This window comes from Salmo trutta, unplaced genomic scaffold (assembly GCF_901001165.1).
Source record: "Salmo trutta unplaced genomic scaffold, fSalTru1.1, whole genome shotgun sequence".
Classification (NCBI taxonomy): domain Eukaryota; kingdom Metazoa; phylum Chordata; class Actinopteri; order Salmoniformes; family Salmonidae; genus Salmo; species Salmo trutta.
Window position 1 is genome coordinate 1,004,492 of NW_021823237.1, and position 18,828 is coordinate 1,023,319.

The window sequence follows — 18,828 nt, forward strand, 5'->3', positions numbered from 1 at the left end:
GACCTAGCATGCCATAGCGTGTTATCTCCAGACCTAGCATGCCATACCGCGTTATCTCCAGACCTAGCATGCCATAGCGTGTTATCTCCAGACCTAGCATGCCATAGCGTGTTATCTCCAGACCTAGCGTGCCATAGCGTGTTATCTCCGGACCTAGCATGCCATAGCGTGTTATCTCCGGACCTAGCATGCCATAGCGTGTTATCTCCAGACCTAGCATGCCATACCGCGTTATCTCCAGACCTAGCATGCCATAGCGTGTTATCTCCAGACCTAGCATGCCATAGCGTGTTATCTCCAGACCTAGCATGCCATAGCGTGTTATCTCCGGACCTAGCATGCCATACCGCGTTATCTCCAGACCTAGCATGCCATACCGCGTTATCTCCCGACCTAGACCACATTTGGCACGATAATAGGTATGAAAGTATTATAACGGTGGTGTTTTTATATCCATAAATACACGTTGAAAGGCTGTCCTCGGGATGTTAGAGCAGAGGCTGTTCCGTGAAAAAAAAACAGACGTCTTCAGCTTCATTTACCATCAGACATGCGGACCATCTCTCTCTCTGTCTCTCTCTCTCTCTCTCTCTCTCTCTGTCTCTCTCTCTCTCCCCCTCTCTCTCTCTGTCGCTGTCTCTCTCCTCTCTCTCTCTCTCTCTCTCTCTCTCTCTATTGATTAGTAATGATTGAACAGAAACTGCTCCGTCTTACCTGGATACAGAACAGCAGATATAAAACGCAAGGCACCGATGAGATCATGGTATCTCTACTGTTGTTCAACTGAAGGGAGTCGATCGGGCTTCTGTTCTCAGGGCTCGCCGGAGATTTGCACATCCAGACAATGGCGAATTTTCTGCGCCATCAGACCATCGAGCGATCCTCTCTCTCTCTCTCTCTCTCTCTCTCTCTCTCTCTCCGCCGAACCTGGGAGCACAATAGTCTCCGCTCTCCTCCGCGACCACCCGGTCCTCCCTAAACGTGCGTTAAGATCATCCACTTGGTGCCGTTCCTTGTGTCACACCGCCCCGATATGGGCCATATCTGAAACGTAGGGTGTCGATTTTTCAACAGCCGTCCGAACAGCCGCGATGTGTCGGCGAAATGGATGGAGGGAGTAACGCTGCAGTGGCCATCATTTCTTTAAGGGACGAAACGAACAGAGGCAGACTGATCCTACAAAACGGAAGGAGAGCAGAGACAGAGGCTGCATTCCCCTCTCTCTCTCTCTCTCTCTCTCTCTCTCTCTCTCTCTCTCTCTCCAACGCCCCGCCCTGATCTGTACAGAGGGAGGCTGGGACGGCACCAGCTAGACTACTATCATCAGATAGAAGGATGAATGGAGAGAGGGAGGGAGGGAGGCTGGAACAGCACCAGCTAGACTACTATCATCAGATAGAAGGATGGAGAGAGGGAGGCTGGAACAGCACCAGCTAGACTACTATCATCATCAGATAGAAGGATGAATGGAGAGAGGGAGGGAGACTGGAACAGCACCAGCTAGACTACTATCATCAGATAGAAGGATGGAGGGAGAGAGGGAGAGAGGGAGGCTGGAACAGCACCAGCTAGACTACTATCATCAGATAGAAGGATGAATGGAGAGAGGGAGGGAGACTGGAACAGCACCAGCTAGACTACTATCATCAGATAGAAGGATGGAGGGAGAGAGGGAGAGAGGGAGGCTGGAACAGCACCAGCTAGACTACTATCATCAGATAGAAGGATGGAGGGAGAGAGGGAGGCTGGAACAGCACCAGCTAGACTACTATCATCATCAGATAGAAGGATGAATGGAGAGAGGGAGGGAGACTGGAACAGCACCAGCTAGACTACTATCATCAGATAGAAGGATGAATGGAGGGAGGGAGGGAGACTGGAACAGCACCAGCTAGACTACTATCATCAGATAGAAGGATGAATGGAGGGAGGGAGGGAGACTGGAACAGCACCAGCTAGACTACTATCATCAGATAGAAGGATGAATGGAGGGAGGGAGGGAGGGAGGGAGGGAGGGAGGGAGGGAGGGAGGGAGTGGAGACGAGCTCTCCCTGCATTATCTCTGCTGACAGACTGCGTCTGTCCCTCTCTCAGATCAATATGTTTATCACTATAATAGGGTTACAACAGGTTAACAGGGTTTGGTAAGAGGCTATTGGACTATTGGCCCTAATTAAATCCTCCAACATTAACAGTGCTGTCACGTCCTGTCCAGTAATAGGAGTTATTGGTTATTATAGTTTGGTCAGGACGTGGCAGAGGGTGTTTGTTTTATATGGTTCGGGGGGTGTGTGTGTATGTAGAGGGGTGTTTGGTTTATGTATTCCGGGGTTTTTGTCATTGTTCTATGTTAGTGTATTTCTATGTTCTGTCTAGTCATTTCTATTTCTATGTTTTAGGTAATTGGGGTTGGGGCCGTCAATTGGAAGCAGCTGTCTATCGTTGCCTCTGATTGAAGGTCCTATAAATAGGACTGTGTTTGTCATGGGATTTGTTCTTTGCGTAGCTGTGTGTTGCCTGCAAGACTGTTTGTCGGCCGGTCGTCCCCGTCCCCCCCTGTTTTGTTTATAAGTGTTCTAATAGAGTTAATATGAGCACTCAACCCGCTGCGCCTTGGTCCGTCCACTACGACGAGCGCTACAAGTGTAAATTGAAATATTGTGTTAATTGAATTGAATGCCCCCTTCTTGGTGATAAGCCCATATTATATAACATGAATAGCCTACATTACAGTAGTCCTGCGCTCTTCTTTTCAGAAAGGGATGTCGAGGAAAAATTAAATCAGATTTATTTATTTATTTCACGGAACATCCCTGGGAATGAATGGAAAACGGTTTTGAAGACATTCGATCGGAATATCCACATGTCACATCCTGACCAGTAAAAGGGGTTATTTGTAATTGTAGTTTGGTCTGGGCGTGGCAGGGGGTGTTTGTAATTGTAGTTTGGTCTGGGTGTGGCAGGGGGTGTTTGTTTTGTGCTTTTTTTTTTTTTTGGGTTCTAGGGGATTTTGGTTCTAGTTTTTTATTTCTATGTTTCTTTTTCTATGTTTTGGCCGGGAATGGCTTCCAATCAGAGGCAGGTGTCTGTCGTTGTCTCTGATTGGAAGCCATACTTAGGCAGCCTGTTTTTCCTGTGTTTTTGTGGGTGGTTGTTTTCTGTATAGCCTGGGAGCCTTATGGAACTGTTTTCGTCGTCTGTTTATTTCGTTTTGAGTGTTTTTTCTAAATAAACAGGAAAGATGAGCACTATACCCGCTGCATTTTGGTCGCCGTTCATCGACGCCTGTGACACCACTCTTAAATAATCTCACATGAAGGAATCCTCTACAGAGTTTCTCTGTCTGTCATAACAGTTGGTTCATTTCCGTCGTCTGCCGTTATGTTCTGGATTAGATTCTAAAGGGGTGATGTCACGGTCGTCGTAGGGATCGGACCAAAACGCAGCAGGAACGGGTCTCGTAGGGATTGGACCAAAACGCAGCGGGAACGGGTCTCGTAGGGATCGGACCAAAACGCAGCGGGAACGGGTCTCGTAGGGATTGGACCAAAACGCAGCGGGAACGGGTGTCGTAGGGATCGGACCAAAACGCAGCGGGAACGGGTCTCGTAGGGATTGGACCAAAACGCAGCGGGAACGGGTCTCGTAGGGATTGGACCAAAACGCAGCGGGAACGGGTGTCGTAGGGATCGGACCAAAACGCAGCGGGAACGTGTCTCGTAGGGATTGGACCAAAACGCAGCGGGAACGGGTGTCGTAGGGATTGGACCAAAACGCAGCGGGAACGGGTGTCGTAGGGATCGGACCAAAACGCAGCGGGAACGGGTCTCGTAGGGATTGGACCAAAACGCAGCAGGAACGGGTCTCGTAGGGATTGGACCAAAACGCAGCGGGAACGGTCGTCGTAGGGATTGGACCAAAACGCAGAGGGAACGTGTGTCGTAGGGATTTGTAACGGCTGTCTTCTTCGTCAGACGAAACAGAGAAGTCATCGTCCAAGAAAGTGGACCAATACGCAGCGGAGTTAGTGTTCATCTTTGTATTTTTAATTACGTAAGAACACTATACAAAACAAACAAGAAAACCGACAGCCAAACAGTCCTGTCAGGTGCAAAACACTAAACAGAAATAATCCCCCACAAAACCCAAAGACAACACATGCTCCTTATGTGTGACTCCCAATCAACAACAACGAACTTCAGCTGTGCCTGATTGGGAGCCACACACACACGGCCCAAAACAAAGAAATACAAAACCTAGAAAAAACATAGAACGCCTACCCAATGTAACACCCTGGCCTAATCAAAATAAAGAACAAAAAAACCCTCTCTATGGCCAGGGCGTTACAGAATTGGACCAAAACGCAGAGGGAATGTGTATACTCATCTTCATTTTATTATTGAAGAAGGAAAACAAAAAATAAACACGTATACAAAAACAACAACAAAACAACACTAAACAGGAAATAACTACCCACAAAAGCCATAAAAAAAACATCCCCTCTTAAATAGGACCTTCAATTAGAAGCAACTAGGAGCAGCTGCTTCCTATTGAAGGTCCACCCAATAAACACCACATAGAAATAGACATACTAGAACTAACATAGAAATAGACTAACATAGAACATAGCCCAACAAATCCCGAAACACTCTAAACAAACACCCCCCTGCCACGCCCTGACCAAACTACAATAACCAATAACCCCTATTACTGGTCAGGACGTGACAGATGAAGAGGGATTTCCTGTCAGAAAATCCACCCTGTCGCTGGAATGTCCCGTTAAGCCTCCATCTTGATGTCTATCATAGTGTTTTTTTTAAAAAAGGACACAAATCATTTTGAGAGTATCCCTCCCCCCCAAAAAAAAATTATTCATAAAACCGTTTTAATTTCCATATGTATTTGGAATATAAAATGTTTCTTTGTTTGGGCTTCAGAAATGTGACCGAAAAAAAGTGCCTCAGGCCTTGAAAAAGACCGACTGTAACCGATTGAACGTATAAAGGGGACATCGGCATAAAGGGGACATCAGTATAAAGGGGACATCGGCATAAAGGGGACATCGGCATAAAGGGGACATCGGCATAAAGGGGACATCGGTATAAAGGGGACATCGGTATAAAGGGGACATCGGTATAAAGGGGACATCGGCATAAAGGGGACATCGGTATAAAGGGGACATCGGCATAAAGGGGACATCGGCATAAAGGGGACATCGGTATAAAGGGGACATCAGTATAAAGGGGACATCGGCATAAAGGGGACATCGGCATAAAGGGGACATCGGCATAAAGGGGACATCGGTATAAAGGGGACATCGGTATAAAGGGGACATCGGTATAAAGGGGACATCGGCATAAAGGGGACATCGGTATAAAGGGGACATCGGCATAAAGGGGACATCGGCATAAAGGGGACATCGGTATAAAGGGGACATCGGCATAAAGGGGACATCGGTATAAAGGGGACATCGGTATAAAGGGGACATCGGTATAAAGGGGACATCGGTATAAAGGGGACATCGGTATAAAGGGGACATCGGCATAAAGGGGACATCGGTATAAAGGGGACATCGGTATTAAGGGGACATCGGCATAAAGGGGACATCGGCATAAAGGGGACATCGGCATAAAGGGGACATCGGCATAAAGGGGACATCGGTATAAAGGGGACATCGGTATAAAGGGGACATCGGCATAAAGGGGACATCGGTATAAAGGGGACATCGGTATAAAGGGGACATCGGTATAAAGGGGACATCGGTATAAAGGGGACATCGGTATAAAGGGGACATCGGTATAAAGGGGACATCGGCATAAAGGGGACATCGGTATAAAGGGGACATCGGTATAAAGGGGACATCGGTATAAAGGGGACATCGGTATTAAGGGGACATCGGCATAAAGGGGACATCGGCATAAAGGGGACATCGGCATAAAGGGGACATCGGCATAAAGGGGACATCGGCATAAAGGGGACATCGGCATAAAGGGGACATCGGCATAAAGGGGACATCGGCATAAAGGGGACATCGGCATAAAGGGGACATCGGCATAAAGGGGACATCGGCAATAAAGGGGACATCGGCATAAAGGGGGACATCGGCATAAAGGGGACATCGGCATAAAGGGGACATCGGCATAAAGGGACATCGGCAATAAAGGGGACATCGGCATAAAGGGGACATCGGCATAAAGGGGACATCGCATAAAGGGGACATCGGCATAAAAGGGGACATCGGCATAAAGGGGACATCGGCATAAAGGGGACATCGGCATAAAGGGGACATCGGCATAAAGGGGACATCGGCATAAAGGGGACATCGGCATAAAGGGGACATCGGCATAAAGGGGACATCGGCATAAAGGGGACATCGGCATAAAGGGGACATCGGCATAAAGGGGACATCGGCATAAAGGGGACATCGGCAATAAAGGGGACATCGGCATAAAGGGGACATCGGCATAAAGGGGACATCGGCATAAAGGGGACATCGGCATAAAGGGGACATCGGCATAAAGGGGACATCGGCATAAAGGGGACATCGGCATAAGGGGACATCGGCATAAAGGGGACATCGGCATAAAGGGGACATCGGCATAAAGGGGACATCGGCATAAAGGGGACATCGGCATAAAGGGGACATCGGCATAAAGGGGACATCGGCATAAAGGGGACATCGGTATAAAGGGGACATCGGTATAAAGGGGACATCGGTATAAAGGGGACATCGGTATAAAGGGGACATCGGTATAAAGGGGACATCGGTATAAAGGGGACATCGGCATAAAGGGGACATCGGCATAAAGGGGACATCGGCATAAAGGGGACATCGGCATAAAGGGGACATCGGCATAAAGGGGACATCGGCATAAAGGGGACATCGGCATAAAGGGGACATCGGCATAAAGGGGACATCGGCATAAAGGGGACATCGGCATAAAGGGGACATCGGCATAAAGGGGACATCGGCATAAAGGGGACATCGGTATAAAGGGGACATCGGCATAAAGGGGACATCGGCATAAAGGGGACATCGGTATAAAGGGGACATCGGTATAAAGGGGACATCGGCATAAAGGGGACATCGGCATAAAGGGGACATCGGCATAAAGGGGACATCGGCGAACAAATACCGTGTTCAAGGCTACAACCGCGCCAGTACGATGAGAAGGGCTTAAACTCAGGCGTTCAAAAGCGCCAATCAGACCGAGAGACCAATGCTTCAGATCATTAGGAGTTTCAGTTTAGAAAACAATCTCTATGCAGAAGCGACAGATACAGGGATGATAAAAAAAAACTGCTTGATCGCCGTAGCAACATCAGGGGAAACTAGGAAGAAGGGAGTGGTGCTTGAAATACAGAAGTTCTGTAACATGTTTCATTGAGCCTCTCATTGTCTTTAATTGCTGGCCTCAACACTTTACGGAAATAGATTACCTGTACAGGAAGCTCTGTGAGCAGGTCGTCTGCGTACTGGACAGGTTGAATGAATACATCTCTTGATGCTCCTGGACACATCATCAGTGACACACCTAAGAAGTGGCACACAAGGCTGAGACCTGCTGAACTGTATCAGACAACTTTTTTGCTATTGTACCTAACATTTTACCTAACATTTTAAACATTTTAACAGTTTACAACAAAGGAGTTTTTTTTTTTCCGGGAACGTGTCAAATCAAATCAAATCAAATCAAAATGTATTTATATAGCCCTTCGTACATCAGCTGAAATCTCAAAGTGCTGTACAGAAACCCAGCCTAAAACCCCAAACAGCAAGCAATGCATGTGAAAGAAGCACGGTGGCTGGGAAAAACTCCCTAGGAAAAACTCCTGAGAAAGGCCAAAAACCTAGGAAGAAACCTAGAGAGGAACCAGGCTATGAGGGGTGGCCAGTCCTCTTCTGGCTGTGCCGGGTGGATATTATAACAGAACATGGTCAAGATGTTAAAATGTTCGTAAATGACCAGCATGGTCAAATAATAATAATCAAAGTAATTGTCGAGGGTGCAACAAGCACGTCCGGTGAACAGGTCAGGGTTCCGTAGCCGCAGGCAGAACAGTTGAAACTGGAGCAGCAGCATGGCCAGGTGGACTGGGGACAGCAAGGAGTCATCATGCCAGGTAGTCCTGAGGCATGGTCCTAGGGCTCAGGTCCTCCGAGAGAAAGAAAGAAAGAGAGAAAGAGAGAATTAGAGAGAGCATATTTACATTCACACAGGACACCGGATAAGACAAGAGAATACTCCAGATGTAACAGACTGACCCTAGCCCCCCGACACATAAACTACTGCAGCATAAATACTGGAGGCTGAGACAGGAGGGATCAGAAGACACTGTGGCCCCATCCGATGATACCCCCGGACAGGGCCAAACAGGCAGGATATAACCCCACCCACTTTGCCAAAGCACAGCCCCCACACCACTAGAGGGATATCTACAACCACCAACTTACCGTCCGAAGACAAGGCCGAGTATAGCCCACAAAGATGTCCGCCACGGCACAACCCAAGGGGGGGCGCCAACCCAGGCAGGAAGACCACGTCAGTGGCTCAACCTACTCAAGTGACGCACCCCTCCCATGGACGGCATGGAAGAACACCAGTAAGTCAGTGACTCAGCCCCTGTAAAAGGGTTAGAGGCAGAGAATCCCAGTGGGAAGAGGGGAACCGACAAGGCAGAGACAGCAAGGGCGGTTCGTTGCTCCAGCCTTTCCTTTCACCTTCACACTCCTGGGCCAGACTATACTTAATCATAGGACCTACTGAAGAGATAAGTCTTCAGTAAAGACTTAAAGGTTGAGACTGAGTCTGCGTCTCTCACATGGGTAGGCAGACCATTCCATAAAAATGGAGCTCTATAGGAGAAAGCCCTACCTCCAGCCGTTTGCTTAGAAATTCTAGGGACAATTAGGAGGCCTGCGTCTTGTGACCGTAGCGTACGTGTAGGTATGTACGGCAGGACCAAATCGGAAAGATAGGTAGGAGCAAGCCCATGTAATGCTTTGTAGGTTAGCAGTAAAACCTTGAAATCAGCCCTTGCCTTAACAGGAAGCCAGTGTAGGGAGGCTAGCACTGGAGTAATATGATCAAATTTTTTGGTTCTAGTCAGGATTCTAGCAGCCGTATTTAGCACTAACTGAAGTTTGTTTAGTGCTTTATCCGGGTAGCCGGAAAGTAGAGCATTGCAGTAGTCGAGCCTAGAAGTAACAAAAGCATGGATTAATTTTTCTGCGTCATTTTTGGACAGAAAGTTTCTGATTTTTGCAATGTTACGTAAATGGAAAAAAGCTGTCCTTGAAGCAGTCTTGATATGTTCTTCAAAAGAGAGATCAGGGTCCAGAGTAACGCCGAGGTCCTTCACAGTTTTATTTGAGACGACTGTACAACCATCCAGATTAATTGTCAGATTCAAAACAGTGTCTCCGGTAAAACATGTACTTTGCCATGATTGTCAGTTATGTAGCTGCTCTACTGATAATCTCAGTGCGTCCTTGCTGGGATGACACAAATCTACTGCCGGAGAATATCTACACCAAACACATTGGTTCACCGATCCACCGGAGCGGACTATACACAGCATACCATAATGTTCTGAATAATGGCCAAGTCTACCTCGCTCCCTATTCCACTGAACCGCTTAGGCGTGACAAACACAAGTCCAACATTTATCGGAAACTGTTAAACTACCTGTTCACTACCCTGCTGCTCTCCGGGGATGTGCAACTTAATCCTGGGCCTAACATCACCGAGCCAGCGATACTCACCGGAGTGGAAAGCAGGGGGTGGCCTCGTCCACAGATCATCGCCGCTGTGGAAGTGGGTGAGTGCTATCGTCCCATGGTTTCTCTCGATTCACCCGGCTCCAGGATAGATTTTAACTCTTCAAACATACCCAAGCCGCTATATGCAATCCCTGACTTTGCTTCTGGTACGCAAGTCGTTTTAATTAGTTCCCCACATCCAGTGCAAGCGGGAGGGATTGTTGGTTCCGCTACCGAACTGCCCCTAATCAAAACGAAACAAAACGGCCTAAACCCAGCTGTCAGAAAACACAGAAAATTTAACTTTTTTCAATGTGTCAATCACTCTCGAGTCATCTGGGACCCACGGGCTAAGCCCAAGGGACTACTAGGAGGGCACTTGAACATTCGTAGTGTCATTCCAAAAAGTGATCAAATTCAACATCTACTCACAGACTCCAACCTTGACTTCCTCTGCCTCTCAGAGACATGGCTCCATAAAAACTCTCCATGTGCTGCTTTGATTGTGCCTGGCTACAATGTTTTCAGGAGAGACAGGATTGAAGGAAGAGGAGGGGGTCTGATGATTTACATTAAAGAACATATCCGATGTAAACAAATTGAGTGGTCATGTGATAATGAACTAGAATGTATTGGCCTGAACGTTACACTGTCTCCCCAAATGTCTTTTACCCTTATTGGAATGTATAGACCACCTTCCACCAAAAGTGTGTTTTTTTATCAGTTTAATAACATGCTTAGGGAATGTGATTTTGGGAAGGAGGTCATCTTAATGGGAGATTTTAATATTAATTATGAAGACAAGGCTTGTAGGAAAACCCTCAAACGGATCACTAATACCTTTGACCTTACACAGCTCGTTAAAGGGCCAACCAGGGTGACTTGTTGCTCTAAAACACAGATTGATTTGGTGTTCAGTAATAAACCAGAGAGAGTGACTAAATCATTCAATATGGTTACTGGGCTGTCTGATCATAATTTGACACTTATAGCCAGAAAGTTGTCTAAGATCAGGTTTAAGCTCTCTACTGTTAGAAAGCCGGATCAACTAAGAATACCTAAGAGTGAATTAAACTATTTTGAAAACGCAATTAATGGAATTAACTGGAATGATCTCTTGTCCTATACAGACGTGGAAGCTGATAGTGAGGTTTTTCTATCCACAATCCAGGCTACAATAAATGGTTTCCTAAAGAAAATCAAATCCAAACCTGGCCAAAAGAGCACTCTTCCTTGGCTAAATGGAGAAATTTGGAAATTGATGAAAGAACGAGATTATGCTCTAAAACAGCCCTAAAATCCAAATTAGAGCATGACAGACGTAGGTTTAACATGTTGAGAAATAAGGTGATGAAAGAAATCAGACAGGCCAAGGCAAACTTTTTTATTAACATAATTGGTGAGGCAAAGGGAAATTCAAAATTGATCTGGGAGAATCTAAAAAAGTTAACAGGGAAAGACCATAGTAACACTGCAAAAAGACTAGAAATCCTGGTGAATAACAATCTAACACAGGATGCAGTCGAAATAGCAATAGCCTTCAATTCCTACTTTATTGACTCTGTCAAGGTACTGACACAGAACCCCTCCACTGGTTTATTGGGCTCAGTGCTAGTGAATGATGCTCAACCTGTCTTCATCATAAGGGAGGTTTCTGAGTCAAAGGTGAACAAGGTGATTAGCTCACTAAAGAACTCTAAATCCAAAGATGTGTTTGGGCTGGACTCTACCTTTCTTAAAAACTACAAAGAGTCACTCATTGGCCCCATTACTAAGGTCACCAACACATCTATTGGTCTGGGGGTGTTTCCAAGGGTATGGAAGTCAGCCATAATAACGGCCATCTTTAAATCGGGCGACCCTGCTGACGTGAGTAACTACAGGCCCATTAGTATACTACCTGTAGTGTCGAAGGTTGTTGAAAAGTGTGTAGCAGAACAACTGATTTCCCACCTCAACAACAGCCCCTTCACATTACACTCCATGCAGTTTGGCTTCAGAGCGAAACACTCCACAGAAACGGCCAACTGCTTTCTTCTGGAAAATGTGAAGTCCAAGATGGACAAAGGGGGCGTTGTTGGGGCTGTGTTACTGGACCTAAGGAAGGCTTTCGATACTGTTAACCATGAGATTCTCATCACAAAATTGTCCAAGTTCAACTTTTCCCCCGATGCCTTGAGATGGATGAAATCATACCTTGAAGGCAGAACTCAGTGTGTCAGAGTGAGCAATGAGCTGTCGCCCACTCTTAGCTATGATGTGGGCGTGCCCCAAGGGTCAATACTGGGGCCCCTCTTGTTCAGCCTGTACATTAATGATCTGCCTTCCGTCTGCACTGGGTCTGAAGTTCAAATGTATGCAGATGATACAGTGATATATGTGCATGCAAAGAGCAAACAACAAGCTGCACAAGAACTCACTACTGTAATGGTCCAGGTTACAAAGTGGCTCAGTGACTCGTGTTTGCATCTCAATGTGAAAAAAACTGTTTGCATGTTCTTCACAAAGAGGGCAACAGATGCTACTGAGCCAGATGTCTATGTGTCAGGGGAGAAGCTCCAGGTGGTATCTGATTTTAAGTACCTTGGAATCATACTTGATTCCAACCTCTCTTTTAAAAAGCATGTGAAAAAGGTAATTCAAATAACCAAATTCAACCTAGCTAATTTCCGATTTATACGAAATTGTTTGACCACAGAGGTAGCAAGACTGTACTTCAAATCGATGATACTCCCCCACTTAACATACTGCTTGACTAGTTGGACCCAAGCTTGCCATACAACATTAAAACCTATTCAGTCTGTCTACAAACAGGCTCTCAAAGTGCTCGATAGGAAGCCCAATAGCCATCATCACTGTTACATCCTCAGAAAGCATGAGCTCCTGAGTTGGGAAAATCTGGTGCAATACACCGACGCATGTCTTGTATTCCAGATCCTAAATGGCCTAGCTCCCCCTCCACTCAGTACTTTTGTTAAACAGAAAATCCAAACATATGGCAGCAGATCCACAAGGTCTGCCATGAGAGGTGACTGTATAGTTCCCTTAAGGAAAAGCACCTTTAGTAAATCCGCTTTCTCTGTGAGAGCGTCCCATGTCTGGAATACACTGCCATCAGACACACATAACTGCACCACATATCACACTTTCACAAAATGCATGAAGACATGGCTAAAGGTCAATCAGATTTGTGAACATAATCCCTAGCTGTGTATTGCCGCTTTCCATGTTGTCTGTTGTCTGTAGCTTGTGAGGTGCGGAAACACTTTGTTTTTATGGATTTTGTCTTGTTGCTTTTTGTTCTATGTTGCTCTGTCTGTATGCTACATCTTGCTTGTCCTATGTTGCTCTGTCTTTATGCTATGTCTTGCTTGTCCTATGTTACTCTGCGTGTGCTCACTGTTCTATGATTGTCTATATTGTAATTGTTTTTAATAACCTGCCCAGGGACTGCGGTTGAAAATTAGCCGGCTGGCTAAAACCGGCACTTTTACTGAAACGTTGATTAATGTGCACTGTCCCTGTAAAAATAAAATAAACTCAAACTCAAACCTGGGGTCATAGGGTGTTTTGAGTCTTACAACATCAGACGCCCTCGCCCAGGTGACCTACCCGAGGTTGATCAGACGCCCTCGCCCAGGTGACCCACCCGAGGTTGATCAGACGCCCTCGCCCAGGTGACCCACCCGAGGTCGATCAGAAGCCCTCGCCCAGGTGACCCACCCGAGGTTGATCAGACGCCCTCGCCCAGGTGACCCACCCGAGGTCGATCAGACGCCCTCGCCCAGGTGACCCACGCGAGGTTGATCAGACGCCCTCGCCCAGGTGACCCACCCGAGGTCGATCAGACGCCCTCGCCCAGGTGACCCACCCGAGGTCGATCAGACGCCCTCGCCCAGGTGACCCACGCGAGGTCGATCAGACGCCCTCGCCCAGGTGACCCACGCGAGGTTGGTCAGACGCCCTCGCCCAGGTGACCCACCCGAGGTCGATCAGACGCCCTCGCCCAGGTGACCCACCCGTGGTTGATCAGACGCCCTCGCCCAGGTGACCCACCCGAGGTTGATCAGACGCCCTCGCCCAGGTAACTCACCCGAGGTTGATCAGACACCGACTTGTGTCCAGGTGGCATTATGCTGCTCCCCATGGATCTCTTCTCTTGATCCAGGGCCATCTTGAGGCTTTTTCAGCTGCCTCGATGGTGTTGCTGATGGCTCTCCTCCTCTTCGCTCCATTGATGCCGAGTGTGTTGTAGGCTCTGTAGAGGGATCACCCAGCGAAACCGCTGTAGCCTACCTCGATAGGCATACCACCCTGCATACTACTGCTGGCTTGCTTCTGAAGCTAAGCAGGGTTGGTCCTGGTCAGTCCCTGGATGGGAGACCAGATGCTGCTGGAAGTGGTTTTGGAGGGCCAGTGGTCTAAAAAATTTCCCAATGCCCCAGGGCAGTGATTGGGGACATTGCCCTGTGTAGGGTGCTGTCTTTCGGATGGGACGTTAAACGGGTGTCCTGACTCTCTGAGGTCATTAAAGATCCCATGGTACTTATCGTAAGAGTAGGGGTGTTAACCCCTGGTGTCCTGGTTAAACTCCCAATCTGTCCCTCAAACCATCATGGTCACCTAATAATCCCCAGTTTCCAATTGGCTCATTCATCCCCCTCCTCTCCCCTGTAACTGTTCCCCAGGTCGTTGCTGTAAATGAGAATGTGTTTTCAGTCAACTTACCTGGTAAAATAACAGAAAAAGAAATATACCTAGCCTTCCAATCCTGCTTCTGGCAGTTGATGACCAGTCCCTCGTTCTTGGCCCTCTTCCTCCTGTACGCCTCCTCAAGACAATCTTCAGAAGGGACTGTCAGCTCCAGAATAATGATGGTCTTTGTGAACTCTGAGACCAGGGGTGATGTCTGGTCTCAGGGTTGTCTTGACCATGTGCTGCGGGAACTTCAGCTGCTTCTCCTGGTCTGCTGTCAGCTGCCAGTGCTGAGCAGTAGCTAGGATCCCTGCTGGTGGTTTGGATTTTGATCCTGGTTTCTCCAGCTCGGATGAAAGTGATCTTCTGACAGGTAGGCTGAGCTCGCTTACTCTTGCTGATTCCTGTGCAGATTGCTTCTGAATGGTCTTGAGAACCTGGTCATGGCACCAGCGATAACGGCCCCCTCCCAGAGCTTTAGGACAGCAGTTCAGGATGTGCTCCAGTGTCCCTCGCTTGGACTATACTGGGCATGCAGGAGTTTCCACTTTGCCCCCCAGCAGAACAGGTTTGGTGAGCTGGGTAGAACATCATACACCGCCTGGATCGGGAACTTAATGCAGTGTGGTTCCGACCTGTCAGAGGTCAGTCCACAAGACTTTCCTGTTCACCGCCTGGATCAGGAACTTAATGCAGTGTGGTTCCGCCTGCCAGAGGTCAGTCCACAAGACTTTCCTGTTCACCGCCTGGATCAGGAACTTAATGCAGTGTGGTTCCGACCTGCCAGAGGTCAGTCCACAAGACTTTCCTGTTCACCGCCTGGATCGGGAACTTAATGCAGTGTGGTTCCGACCTGGCAGAGGTCAGTCCACAAGACTTTCCTGTTCACCGCCTGGATCGGGAACTTAATGCAGTGTGGTTCTGACCTGGCAGAGGTCAGTCCACAAGACTTTCCTGTTCACCGCCTGGATCGGGAACTTAATGCAGTGTGGTTCCGCCTGCCAGAGGTCAGTCCACAAGACTTTCCTGTTCACCGCCTGGATCGGGAACTTAATGCAGTGTGGTTCCGACCTGCCAGAGGTCAGTCCACAAGACTTTCCTGTTTACCGCCTGGATCGGGAACTTAATGCAGTGTGGTTCCGACCTGCCAGAGGTCAGTCCACAAGACTTTCCTGTTCACCGCCTGGATCGGGAACTTAATGCAGTGTTCTTCCGACCTGCCAGAGGTCAGTCCACAAGACTTTCCTGTTCACCGCCTGGATCAGGAACTTAATGCAGTGTGGTTCCGCCTGCCAGAGGTCAGTCCACAAGACTTTCCTGTTCACCGCCTGGATCAGGAACTTAATGCAGTGTGGTTCCGCCTGCCAGAGGTCAGTCCACAAGACTTTCCTGTTCACCGCCTGGATCAGGAACTTAATGCAGTGTGGTTCCGCCTGCCAGAGGTCAGTCCACAAGACTTTCCTGTCCACCGCCTGGATCAGGAACTTAATGCAGTGTGGTTCCGACCTGCCAGAGGTCAGTCCACAAGACTTTCCTGTTCACCGCCTGTATCAGGAACTTAATGCAGTGTGGTTCCGCCTGCCAGAGGTCAGTCCACAAGACTTTCCTGTTCACCGCCTGGATCAGGAACTTAATGCAGTGTGGTTCCGACCTGGCAGAGGTCAGTCCACAAGACTTTCCTGTTCACCGCCTGGATCAGGAACTTAATGCAGTGTGGTTCCGACCTGGCAGAGGTCAGTCCACAAGACTTTCCTGTTCACCGCCTGGATCAGGAACTTAATGCAGTGTGGTTCCGCCTGCCAGAGGTCAGTCCACAAGACTTTCCTGTTCACCGCCTGGATCGGGAACTTAATGCAGTGTGGTTCCGACCTGCCAGAGGTCAGTCCACAAGACTTTCCTGTTCACCGACTGGATCGGGAACTTAATGCAGTGTGGTTCCGACCTGCCAGAGGTCAGTCCACAAGACTTTCCTGTTCACCGCCTGTATCAGGAACTTAATGCAGTGTGGTTCCGCCTGCCAGAGGTCAGTCCACAAGACTTTCCTGTTCACCGCCTGGATCAGGAACTTAATGCAGTGTGGTTCCGCCTGCCAGAGGTCAGTCCACAAGACTTTCCTGTTCACCGCCTGGATCAGGAACTTAATGCAGTGTGGTTCTGCCTGCCAGAGGTCAGTCCACAAAACTTTCCTGTCCACCGCCTGGATCTGGAACTTAATGCAGTGTGGTTCCGACCTGCCAGAGGTCAGTCCACAAGACTTTCCTGTCCACCGCCTGGATCAGGAAGTTAATGCAGTGTGGTTCCGACCTGCCAGAGGTCAGTCCACAAGACTTTCCTGTTCACCGCCTGGATCAGGAACTTAATGCAGTGTGGTTCCGCCTGCCAGAGGTCAGTCCACAAGACTTTCCTGTTCACCGCCTGGATCAGGAACTTAATGCAGTGTGGTTCCGACCTGGCAGAGGTCAGTCCACAAGACTTTCCTGTTCACCGCCTGGATCAGGAACTTAATGCAGTGTGGTTCCGACCTGGCAGAGGTCAGTCCACAAGACTTTCCTGTTCACCGCCTGGATCGGGAACTTAATGCAGTGTGGTTCCGCCTGCCAGAGGTCAGTCCACAAGACTTTCCTGTTCACCGCCTGGATCAGGAACTTAATGCAGTGTGGTTCCGACCTTCCAGAGGTCAGTCCACAAGACTTTCCTGTTCACCGCCTGGATCGGGAACTTAATGCAGTATTCTTCCGACCTGCCAGAGGTCAGTCCACAAGACTTTCCTGTTCACCGCCTGGATCAGGAACTTAATGCAGTGTGGTTCCGCCTGCCAGAGGTCAGTCCACAAGACTTTCCTGTTCACCGCCTGGATCGGGAACTTAATGCAGTGTGGTTCCGCCTGCCAGAGGTCAGTCCACAAGACTTTCCTGTTCACCGCCTGGATCGGGAACTTAATGCAGTGTGGTTCCGCCTGCCAGAGGTCAGTCCACAAGACTTTCCTGTTCACCGCCTGGATCAGGAACTTAATGCAGTGTGGTTCCGCCTGCCAGAGGTCAGTCCACAAGACTTTCCTGTTCACCGCCTGGATCGGGAACTTAATGCAGTGTGGTTCCGACCTGCCAGAGGTCAGTCCACAAGACTTTCCTGTCCACCGCCTGGATCGGGAACTTAATGCAGTGTGGTTCCGACCTGCCAGAGGTCAGTCCACAAGACTTTCCTGTTCACCGCCTGGATCGGGAACTTAATGCAGTGTGGTTCCGACCTGCCAGAGGTCAGTCCACAAGACTTTCCTGTCCACCGCCTGGATCGGGAACTTAATGCAGTGTGGTTCCGACCTGCCAGAGGTCAGTCCACAAGACTTTCCTGTTCACCGCCTGGATCAGGAACTTAATGGAGTGTGGTTCCGCCTGCTAGAGGTCAGTCCACAAGACTTTCCTGTTCACCGCCTGGATCAGGAACTTAATGCAGTGTGGTTCCGCCTGCCAGAGGTCAGTCCACAAGATTTTCCTGTTCACCGCCTGGATCAGGAACTTAATGCAGTGTGGTTCCGCCTGCCAGAGGTCAGTCCACAAGATTTTCCTGTTCACCGCCTGGATCAGGAACTTAATGCAGTGTGGTTCCGCCTGCCAGAGGTCAGTCCACAAGATTTTCCTGTTCACCGCCTGGATCAGGAACTTAATGCAGTGTGGTTCTGACCTGCCAGAGGTCAGTCCACAAGACTTTCCTGTCCTTTGTGTGCTCTCACCTCGTCCAGGCACCTTGCTGTCTCATTCCCACTGCTCTGCTGGACCTCTCATCTTCCACAGCTGCTCTCACCACCACCTGACCAAGCTTGCGTGTCTCCTTCCCCTTGACAGTGTCGTACCAGGGTGTTGGACAAGGTTCTCAGACCATCTTTTCGCCGGGTCACTGCTCCCACCAGGATACTGTGGCACAGCCAAGACTCAGCCTGCAGCACGGCCTCCTCTGCTCTCCATTTCCTCCCGGTCTTGACCACTATCACCCCTTGGGTCACCTTTGGGTTGCTCCACTCCCTGTATTGACCACTATCACCCATTGGGCCACCTTTGGGTCGCTCCACTCCCTGTATTGACCACTCTCCAAGTTCTCCACTGTGGAGAAACGTACTTCGTAGATGAGCAGAGGTCAGAGTATCCTCGGGAGGATGCCTTGCGGATACATCCACGCCTTTGACTTGTCGGGCAGTCCTGACCAGTCAACCACTCTCAGCCAGTTCTCCAGCTCCGCTCTCAGCCAGTTCTCCAGCTCCGCTCTCAGCCAGTTCTCCAGCTCCGCTCTCAGCCAGTTCTCCAGCTCCGCTCTCAGCCAGTTCTCCAGCTCCTGACTGGTCAACCGACCATATACCCTTATGGGTGATTGAAAGA

General features: G+C 48.8%; 1 protein-coding gene across 3 annotated transcripts in view; it reads right to left on the bottom strand.

Annotated features, from left to right (window-relative positions):
* The window catches only part of ptpro (protein tyrosine phosphatase receptor type O), a 106,721-nt gene extending 105,505 nt beyond the window's left edge, over positions 1-1,216 (bottom strand). For all 3 annotated transcript variants that reach the window (XM_029748374.1, XM_029748375.1, XM_029748373.1), the window contains exon 1: positions 715-1,216. In XM_029748374.1, coding sequence (XP_029604234.1) covers positions 715-837 — 123 coding nt within the window. In that variant the 5' untranslated portion in view covers positions 838-1,216. The remainder of the gene's footprint in view (positions 1-714) is intronic.
* Between the last annotated feature and the right edge of the window lie 17,612 nt (positions 1,217-18,828).